Source organism: Beta vulgaris, chromosome 7 (assembly GCF_026745355.1).
Source record: "Beta vulgaris subsp. vulgaris cultivar EL10 chromosome 7, EL10.2, whole genome shotgun sequence".
Lineage (NCBI taxonomy): Eukaryota > Viridiplantae > Streptophyta > Magnoliopsida > Caryophyllales > Amaranthaceae > Beta > Beta vulgaris.
The window spans coordinates 38,719,842-38,730,733 of record NC_079208.1 but is presented as its reverse complement, the minus strand read 5'-3'; the positions used below and the strand labels follow the sequence as shown (position 1 = coordinate 38,730,733).

The window sequence follows — 10,892 nt, the reverse complement described above, 5'->3', positions numbered from 1 at the left end:
ATTGATCGAAATAAGCTTAGTGGAATTAGAGTAAGAAGGCAAAGAACAAATGGCTATTATGAGAGAATGAAGGCACTGACACTTAATAGTTAAACTCACTTAATTACTTAGTCAGACACAATTTGGAACTTATCTAGACTTCAATATTTATAGTGTAATATAAGAAGAACGTGGGATTAAAACTTGATTACATGTTTAAGTCCATTAACCCATGATGTTCCTTCCCCTAAGGAACACGTTTTCACATCATGTCCCATGATCCCATGAATCTAAAATGAACGTGGATATATTTAGCCATTACTCCTAATAATAGGAGTTCCTTGAGCTTTATCCGAAAATCAGTTTTATAAAACTTTTTATCTTTAAAACTGAATTTTTAATCTTTAAGAAAATAATACTTTTAAAAAATCTTTCTAAAACCGGATATTTATTTTCTTTTTTTCCGAAAAAAAAATCTTTCTTCAAACGATTTTCTTTTTAAAACTGATTTTATCATTTGAAATTAGATAAAACTAATTTCCTATAATTTAGGCATGACTTACTCAATTTACTTTTAACCGTTATACTTTAGCACGCCTAAGTCTAGTTCCTTTTATAACTAAGTTCCTTTAACATATTCGTTAGTGCCACTTAGTTTGTTCCTTACAAAGGAACAAACCTCATTCTCAAATAAACTGCCACTGTTCCTTACCATTCTTCTTTGTTCCTTTACATTGGAACTAGAAAATAAAACGCCTAGCTTCTATTCTTCTTGATCCAATGCTTGCTCCAGTATCAACTTAGAAACTTCTTTACTTAGCCTTTGAAATCCTCTCTTGACTTCTTCATTGACTTCGTATTCTCCCAGTTCCTTTCATTGATACCTTAAACACCATACACTTGAATAACTCATTAGTTCACTACTTAGTTTGTATCTTTGTTTCTTTGTCATCATCAAAACTAGGGTTCAACACACTCGTTCCCTATAATCTCGATTTGATCGATAATTAGGAAAATAACATTGTTTCGTTGTGGATTCGATCCTACTTCCATGACTACTATTTGTTTGAGGACTTTAGGATTATTTTTGATTAAGTGATACGACTTTAGCCTGTCACATCATAAGGTAATCATGAAATATTTTAACTTTCTATTATCAACCCCAATTTTCCAATTGCCAAATTTATATATTGCTTTGGTTTAATCAGGCAATCTCACTTTCATGGTTGCACCCAACCTTTGTACAATGAATTTAAGACGGAAAAAGGAAGTTGTTGAAAATGGAAAATAATATGAAAAGTGGGTTATGAATAACGAATTTGTCAACGAAATTCGTTAATGGGTAGTAATTCCAAAACTTGTGTAACATACGAGACAATTCAATTTAGTAATTTCGAGAGGTAATTATTTCAAAAAGTTGATATATACTTCTAAAAGGTAGTTACAACCAAATTATTCTAGAATTCAAATTGTATAACTATAAATACTTTAAAATGAAAAATAGAAAACTAGTCGTGACAAGAAACGATCGAGACCCCTCGTGTTTAATTGCTGGAGTTTTACTTGATTTGGTTTTAAATGCCCCACCTTCCTACCACAAACACTAATTTTTAATCAATATTTTGGTCAATTGATTTAGTTCAAAATTAGGCACCTTTGTAACCATGCAAAAACTTTTATATAACAAAGATAAGATGAGAAAATGGAAGAATATATAGAAATGAACAAAAAGCTATGAAAGTGGGTCATAAATGACTGGTTTGTGAATGAAATCATTAATATGTAACAATTTCAAAACTAGAGTTACATATGAAAGATAACTAAAAGTCTAAAACTAGTTATATACAATTTATATCATACTTCCTTTATTTATCATCAATATATATCAAATAAGGCATAAAGATTAAGCAAATAGAAAAAAGTTTAAAGACAAGAAATCCTCAATAACATGTAAAAGAATTAGTTTACATAAGAGTGAAAATTTACTAAAAATTACATATGAGGGTGTCCCATTTCCATAAGAACTAGATTTTAATAATTTTTGATGAATAAAAATGAGAATTAACACTTGACAGTGAGACCAAAGTACCAAACCACCCGTAAAGGTGATTAAAAACATAAGAACGAAACTACACAGTCGCAATCCTGTTAATTCTCACTCTCAGTAGAAAACTCTTCTCGGCTCTCACTCTCGCTAGCCGCTGTCTCTACCACCGGTACTTCTTTCTCTTTCTTAAAATCTTTCATTTTTTCGCAATATAATCTTCAATAACGTTCATTTTGTCCAATTTTTCATTACAAAAAACTTGCTAAACTTATTTGCATTTGGAAATTATAATTAGGGTTAATACACAAAAAATGTTTCTGAGAAGAATTTGTGGAAGAATATTATCGGCAGCTGTAACATCAGAACATTCAAGTGCTAGTGCAGCTGCTTCGGTATCCGTGCGTAACCCTCTTGAGCAGTTCTTCGAGGTTGATAGAGCAGCTGATGATGAAAAACGCGTAGTTTATGGTGCGTTTTAGCTAGTTTGTTTTCTATAATACTATGATTAAGAATAAGGTATGGAAAAACATAGTCTTATGTAGTAAAATGTTGTTAAACACTTGGTTTCTTGTAATATTAATTGTTGAAAATTCGATTTATGATGGTGCTTTTTCATGGAATTTTTTGTTGTATTTCTGGGAGCTTTGCCCAATCTCTAATTGATCATTTGCATATCAGGGGTGTTTTAGTAGATTGCAAGTATTTAGATACAATATCTATAAAGTATAACACAACATTTATAAATTAATATAAAACATTAATTTATAATTTAATACATGAATCAATAGTAAGATAGGTACTTATATGTAAACATTTTCTCTACAAACAATATTAGGGTTCAAATATACACAATTATAAACTACTAAAATATAACATTTGTTGATTCATGAAATATCATTCAATAGTTTACCGACATTGCCACCGATATATGCATTTTTCACACATAACCGTTCGAGATTTGGCATTTCTATATTTCTGGACTGAAAGTGAAGATTTGATGAGCTATAGCACGTAGTAATGTGTTGATGGACCAAGGGAAGGAGATAGATAAAGTAAAACCCCCATGTGCTAGAGATAAGTATTGCCAAAAATATCAATGTTTCAGTAATAGGGAACTTCCTAAAATGGGAAGAATAAAAAAACGGAGGAATTAATAATAACCATTTTGACATTGATATTTTTGGTTAAATTTGGCATCAAACCCTTATCTTGAATGTAAGCTGATCTCTGTTTATCCAGAATACGTGGGTTTGATGAACTTAATGGGGTACACCATTAGTATGTCCTAATTTATGAAAAAGTTGCATTGGTGTAGGAATATGAATATCTCGTTTGTACCCAGGCAAGCTGGAGAGTTCCATAATTAGTTCAGTCTGTGATTACTTTTTATATTTTCTTTGAATTTAAAGTAAGAGTCTGGTATTATGTCTTTTATGACTTGGATGCAAACTGCAACTGTTTAGGTGGGGTTGGGTTTATTGAGGATTTCAGGTTTTAATCTCTATGGTTGAAACTTGAAATATTGTTCTTTTGTGATGATATAGGAGATGAGATTATGGGAACCTGTATCTTATACAACTATTAATTAAGAAGAATTACCTAATAAGTTAGAGAAAAACAAGAGGTTTTGGTGGGTTTGAGTGGTACAACTGCTCAAATCAAAAGGACTATATCTGCAGTTTAGTCAGCCTCAATAGCTATTGATAATTTTTTTGGCAAACTAGGTGACTTCTTCTTTAATGCAAGTGATCCAGGGATGCGAAGCAACACCCAACTGCTAGAATTGACATCCTCAGATTTGTTCACCATTCAAACAAGCAAATTGGAACCACCCCCTCCCCCCGATTCTTTTATTAAAAAGCTTTTTAATAGCACTATTTGACTACGGCTATGTTTGCTTCACCATGTTTCAAGAACATAATTCTTTTTTTTTTTGTTAGGTTTCAGTCATTCAGAATAAATCAGACAAGACAAGACCTTTTATATCAAAACTAATTGCCAAAGATCTTTAATTAAGTATTAATAAAGAATTTGAAAAATTGATATATTGAAATTACACATTAGGATGAATCTTACAAGATGTCCCGTGATGATAGTTTTCCTTATTATTGCGAATAAAATACATTCAGTATTTAGTTAGACCAAAAGAATCAGACCATACTAGACCTTGATAAATTTAGACCACGACACCTTATTCAAGTACTGAGAACATAAACTGTTCCTGTGCAGGCAGAGAAGTGTTAACATGGTTGGCCCGTTGAGTCTGATCTGGGCTGACTTAAGGTAGCTAATATTGAGTTGCTCTTTATGGACTTTGTCCTGCTTTTACAGCTAACCGATATTAGGACGGTAGGATTGTGCCAGTGTTTAGGGTATGACTCTTATCTACTCACCAATGCTTGAAGGCAATATAGGCTTCGTTAGTGTTTACCTCTGTTTTTATTAGAACCTTGTGTTTAATCAAATCATTTTGGAGATAAAATTATAACTTTGTTCCATGCATGACTTGAAGCTTTTTGAACCTACATACATCTCGTTCTGCACAGATTGTGCATCTGACTAACTGACATTGGTCTCACCTTCACCTTCACCTTCACCCTCATGATCCCTCCCTGCCAACTGCAAGCTCGACCTCTTCAGGCATCACACCTTATAACCTAGTTGTTACTGCACCTTCAATGGACTTTACCTATCAGTTCACTAGCTGTGCCATTAGCCCATCTTTCTGAGGAACCTCAACAAGTTAAAGCGAGAAAGAAAGAAGTACTGCTGTAAATCTGCCATCAAGGATAGTCAATGGTCCAGATGGCAGTGTTGAGCTACCTTCACCAAGCATTGTTTGTCCTTGATGTATCCCAATCTATTTTTCTCTTTCTAATTTTGTGCCTCTTGCAATTGAAACTTAACCCCCTCGATCAGCTAGTTGGCTGAACTTTGACTCCTTAAACCTTTTATGATCTGATGTGAATTTGTCAGTACTAGATTGACACCTCCTTAGTTTCGGACTATGTTGACCAGCTGATTGTCATAATCGGTGGCAGCTAGAAATATGGTGGTAGTGGGACAGGTGGCAGTAGCTGGGCTTCATGGTAGGCAGTTGGGAATTGGGATCAAGGATTGTGGGGCAATGGTATTCAACTGGTAAGGTTGGTAGCTTGGTGCCATGCTGGTTCGATCAATCCATTAGTTCCCTCTTTTTTGTGCCAAATGTTGATAGCTGCTACCCTTTACTTTTCATGGGGGGAAGGGGAGATTGAAGAGGGTTTCAATTAGGGGAGTAAAATTTTCATGGATAACAAAAACACAAATGTTTGAAACAGATAGGCTGTAAAGAAATTAGATTTTTGCTTCCCACCTGGCAAGCACTGGAAGTTGGAACAAACCCCAACTATATGCTACCTTAATGTCTCTCTACAATGTTGTTACCTTGCACACACCCCACATGGATTTGTTGGAACTTTGTCAGTCTCAAAGTCAACGTCAGAACTGTATCAATTGTAATTTGCTACTCATATATCTGTGACTAGCTATGGCTTATTTTGATGATATCTCACTGAAGTAAATCTTGCCATGGACAATATATCATAGGCCGTGGTTGGAAAGCTTCTGAATTGCGCCTCAAGTCTTGGGATGATCTTCATAAGCTCTGGTACGTACTCTTGAAGGAGAAAAATATGCTGATGACGCAGAGACAGATGCTCAATGCTCAAAACTTGCGATTTCCTAATCCTGAACGTATTTCAAAGGTAAGCAAACCCATTTAATCTCTTTTGGTAATTTAAGCAAAGAAGTGCTCTTTGTTGTGACTTGGCTAGTTTGAAAACTAGTGTACTTCTCTAGGTTCTTTCCATAACACGTGTTTGGCTTTACTAATATTTTGATGTTTGATTCTGGTTTTGATGTTGTATTTCTTGTAAGAATTACCAAGAGTAGAGTATTCTGGAGAACTTCCATGGTTTTATTTAAGTGGAATAGCCACTATACCTGCTAAGGATTCAGTATCAACCAGTGAAAAAACAAGAGTGCATCCGAGGCGTTGAAAGCATGAGGCAATAGGGGTCAAATGCTTTCAATTGGTTAGGATAAGTGTTCTCTTAAAGGCGCACGTCAACCTTTTTTACACCTTTTTTAATTTATTAATCGTGCCTCACTACAATAAGGCACACGCCTCAAGCCTGCATTAGGCTCTAGGACCACTATTGTCTCAACGTGCCTTAGAATCTTGAAACACCAATACCAACTTTCCAAGTAATTGGAAGGATTTCCTTGTTTGAGTGGGTTGTTCATGCAACCATGACAAAAACGTTGTATAGTCAAAACTTTGACCGGGATTCACAACTATCTAACCTTACCTTTAACTCAAGGATGAATATGGGGGTGGGCCAGGATGGGTCTTGATTCTCCCCATAAACCACTGAAACTACAAAATGGATTATTGTGATGAAGACACACACAAACATTGAATTTGGAGAAGTTGGTTATCAAGCTTTGCAATAACACAATTTCATTACACCAAGGTATGAATAGACAGTTACAATTCCTTTTGAGTACGGCATTACTCAGTATTCTTGTCTTCTTTGAGCCATTTCTCGTTAATCATGCTCAGTGACTAAGTCCTCTTTCTTTTTCAAGCCAATATGTTTTTCCTTTACTATCTTAAGATAAGAGGATGTCTTTATTGTTATATCTAGTGTAAGTTGTTTTTTTTATTTTTAAATAGGGTTAAAATTATAATATGTTACTTATTAATTTGGCACAATTATATACTTTTCTTAATTTTTGAATTTTCGTCACATTCTCCTCTGCCCCACTTCCTTATTTGCTTCCTCCTTTCTCATTCCCGAGGAACGAGTATGTCCCATGTCTCCTATCTCTTCTTAGTTCTAGCTACACATGCAAACCCATTGAATGATGCTTTGGGTCATCAGTTTTTCTTGCTTCTGTAATAAGGTCGTCAGGAATAAATTATATCTTTCATCAATTGCAAATTTGCAATATACATCTTTTCTTCTGTACTTTCTTTAAAAATGGAGAGTAATTGGATGAAGTGTCTTGTGCGAAGGGCTACCTTGTGGTTCTTTTATCCGTGAAGTGCTTTGACGATTTATGCTTCGGTTTATAGGCTAGTCGTATTGTATTATGCCTGAGTGCTTGGCTGCGGTTTGCTTGATATTAGCTTTTGTCAAGGTTGCTTTCAGGTTCCAGAGTTCACTTACAATTAGTTTACTTCCTCCGTTTCAATTTATTTGTGACACTTTCAAAATCACGGAGTCCTAGACAATTTTTGGAGAGGAGAGAGATAGAGAAAGAAAAGGGTCCCCTGTGATAGGAGAGAGATAGATAGATGTTATTACCCAAAATGAAAGTGTCACAACTACATTGAAATTTCCTAAAATAGAAAGTGTCACAACTAAATTGAAACGGAGGAAGTAAAATAATATGAAGCTGTTGTGCTGATCCATTAATGTTGGTAGTTGTTGCAGTTGGTTCAATTTAGATTTTGTGCTTGTTAGTTCCTTCTGAAATGTCACACCAAAATCTTTACGGAAAAGATTAAATGGTGGGAGGTTGTTTGGTTAGGTGATGGTGATGTTGACATTTGTTAGACAAGGATGAGGGGATGGTGATTGCTGGATTCCAGTGATGGTAGGCAAAGATGGTGTCATGGTGATTGTATTCAAAAGAGAGAGCTGAAGATATATTTCAACTATGGCGCTGAGGTGAAATGCAGGTGAGAAAGAGAGTGCCCAGATAGCCGAGATGAGAAAAAGGAGGTAGAGATTATAAAGAGAAAAGACTATAGAAAGAAATAAAAAATCTTACTGTTGGGAAGGTCACTCCGTCACTGTAAGGGTCAACTGTTTTGAGAAGGGTGCTGCAATAGTTAGGATCATTCTGAGTTAATGAATAGTCGGGATTATCTTGAAAAGCTCATCAATAGTTGCCTAGTTGGGATTATCATTGTCAATATTTCAAAATTAAAATGTGACATAAGGTCTTTTTAGCCTTAAAATTGCATGTGAAGTAGCTGAGGCTCAGAAGAAATTATTTGCGTCACCAATTGTAACGATTCTAGTAGTCTGGCAATTTTTCGTGCTGACTTTAAGTATCTTGTGAGGTATATGCTCCTGAAAAGTGATTTATTTGATCTTTAGCTCGATAAATTACTCTTCAATTCTTTATGCTTGAATGTTAAGGTGATGCAATCTGTTCAATATTTTGTTAAATTTTGTTTATATCAAGTGCTAAATGCTCTGTTCTCTTTTGTTTAGAGTAGATAGCACTGGACTGTAATACGTACGAGCCAGAATCACTAATATGCTATTCCAGGGGATCCTTTGTTACTGTATTTTAGTGCCAAATTTACGGTGTGTTTTGGTGTGTATGGTGAATTTTGGTTGATTTAAGTGCGAGAAAAAGAGAGATGCTTTCATCATTTGATCTCAGTTGTTATGCAGACCTTCAAAGACAGCTGTGACGAGTTTTGAGCATTGAGAACAGGTGCACTCTAGTGCTTCTGAAGGCCATGGGGAGAACTTGGTTGGCACATAGGCTGAGCACTGAGAATGTGTGTGGCTTGGTGAGTTCAGAGGCCATTGGATGAAAATGTTAATTAGGAACAGACCGTGCATAGGTTTGTGACGAGTTTTGAGCATTGAGAACAGGCGCACTCTAGTGCTTCTGAATGCCATGGGGAGAACTTGGTTGGCACATAGGTTGAGCACTGAGAATATGTGTGGCTTGGTGAGTTCAGAGGCAATTGGATGAAAATGTTAATTAGGAACAGACCGTGCATAGGTTTGTAAGTTGCATGTACGCATGCATGCATGAGGTTTGTCTGACATTAGGATGAAAATAGTGCTTCCAGAGTTCAGACATATGTGATGATCTGAGTTTCGGTCACCTGCAAACAAACACCACACCACAAGAATCCACAACCACAAGTAACAAGCACAGCAAAATAAGCATAAAGAAACCCAGAACAATGAGAGGAAGGTGGAGATGAGATTGATAAAAGAAAGTCTCTACAGGTTGGTGAGCATTCGAGAGGCTCCCACTCTCCCAATCCAAATCTTTCTTAATGAATTAGCTACCCATCACACAGCCCCCACTCCCCTTTTATTCTCTTTCCTTCTGTACAGTACTCATTCTGTTATAACCGAAAGTGCCACGTAATATTCTTTTTGTCCCTTCCTCAAGTGATCACTGATTTACCGATTTGCCCTCCTCTTGTATGTGAGAAGCCCAGGCCTCCTTAACTGATGCATCACAACATAGCAATTATCTGATTGGTGCTTGACATTCCTCTTAGTTTCCTGTGGAAGATATTAGTTTAGGGGGTCAGAGGTCACAAACCTAAGATGTATTAATTTGGAATATGGACTTCACAAACCTCAATTGCATTAACTGGAAGCTTTATTATGTAATATTACTAACCTTAGGCTATTGCTATAATTTTTTTTTTTTGGTTGGTAAGTAGGAACAAAATGTTCCACCTGATTCAGAGATGTGCACCGTTATGCACGTATATTGAAATTACATTTTTTTCCCATCAAGTTGTTCATTTGGTTTAAGCTATGTTGCTCGGACTTTTCATTTTACTTTAGCTACCCATCTACCCGTGTTCCGTGCTGTATCCACAATATTCTGATGTGGTATAGACTATGGACAGACACTTCTATGCCTTGGGTTAATTTCATTGTAGATGTCATATAATAGCCGTGTTAGCGTGTTCTACACGAGCACCTAAAATCGAGGGAAAAAAGGTTTATCTGCACAAGGCTCACTTATCTTCTAGAAGTATTATTCCAAGTTCTCATCAGGTGCAATCACCTTGTTCAAAGCCATTGCCTCCGCAACCTTCATTTTGTGCTCCATGAATAATTATCACCTAAGATTTGAGATGAGAAATCATCACTTCTATCTGAATGATAAGTTTTCTCCTATGATCTATCTGAACTTTTTTCTGGATTCTTGATCTATCCTTTACACCATGGTGCCTTCGATTTCATCATGTCTTTATCCGTGTGCTGTACTGGTTTATGTATCTACTATCTTGAACTTTCTGTTCCTTATAGGACTTGTAGATACTTGTTAAACAGGGATACCTTGTTACTAACCCTTACATACCTGCTATTTTCTGCATTTTTGTCGTCTCTGATGATTTTACCCACATCTAAATGCAGGTCAGAAGGTCCATGTGTCGGATCAAGCATGTGTTGACTGAGAGGGCCATCGATGAGCCAGATGCCCGCAGATCTGCGGAGATGAAAAGGATGATAAATGGCCTTTAGTCCATTTCTATGGCTCTTTTACCATGGTCCCCCTAGCTTTAAGGGAAAGAAAAGAAAAAAAAAAGGATGTGAGATAGATAGCGATGGTTCTGATTTTTTTTGCCATTAGATCTGCATGTAGCCAGGCACACCCGGATGCCTGATGGGAGTTTTGAAATTCTACAATCAACTGCAAAGCCATCTCATATTTATAGTTTTAAATCTTTAAATTCTTCAACCCCCCCCCCCCCCCCCCCCAAAAAAAAACCCCCAAATGTTTATGTAGTCTTGATGACATGTGTTTTCTATTGCAACTCAATAATTAGCAGGGTTTCGTTTTATCAGTGAGCCAAGCTAATTTGTTTCAGGTGGCTCGAGCACAGCTACCACGGGAGCCAGCCACCAAATGGTGCTTCTATACCTGTGTCTTCTCTATTTTCTCTTGGTTTCCAACTAGCATTACAAATGGTGCAGTGCAGGTACTCTTGTAAAACAAGTTTGCATGATGCATAAATGATAGTGTTGCATTAGATTCACTGAACTGTGTATTAAGTTCGACGAGGTGTCTGACTTGTAAAATCATTGATGAATGT

The 10,892-nt window shown here is 36.1% G+C and overlaps 1 protein-coding gene across 3 annotated transcripts; it reads left to right on the top strand.

The window, feature by feature from the left end:
- Positions 1-2,074: 2,074 nt before the first annotated feature.
- Positions 2,075-10,529, top strand: LOC104899331 (uncharacterized). Of its 3 annotated transcripts, none has more exons than XM_010686503.4 (4): positions 2,075-2,195; positions 2,322-2,494; positions 5,615-5,772; positions 10,213-10,529. In XM_010686503.4, exons 2-4 carry the CDS (start codon positions 2,338-2,340, stop codon positions 10,318-10,320), a joined length of 423 nt encoding a protein of 140 aa, XP_010684805.2. In that variant the 5' UTR covers positions 2,075-2,195; positions 2,322-2,337; the 3' UTR covers positions 10,321-10,529. The 3 variants fall into 3 exon arrangements, with proteins under 3 accessions (XP_010684805.2, XP_048504374.1, XP_048504373.1); XM_048648417.2 differs by lacking the exon at positions 10,213-10,529 and adding an exon at positions 8,485-8,910; XM_048648416.2 differs by lacking the exon at positions 10,213-10,529 and adding an exon at positions 8,304-8,449.
- The last annotated feature ends 363 nt before the right edge of the window (positions 10,530-10,892 follow it).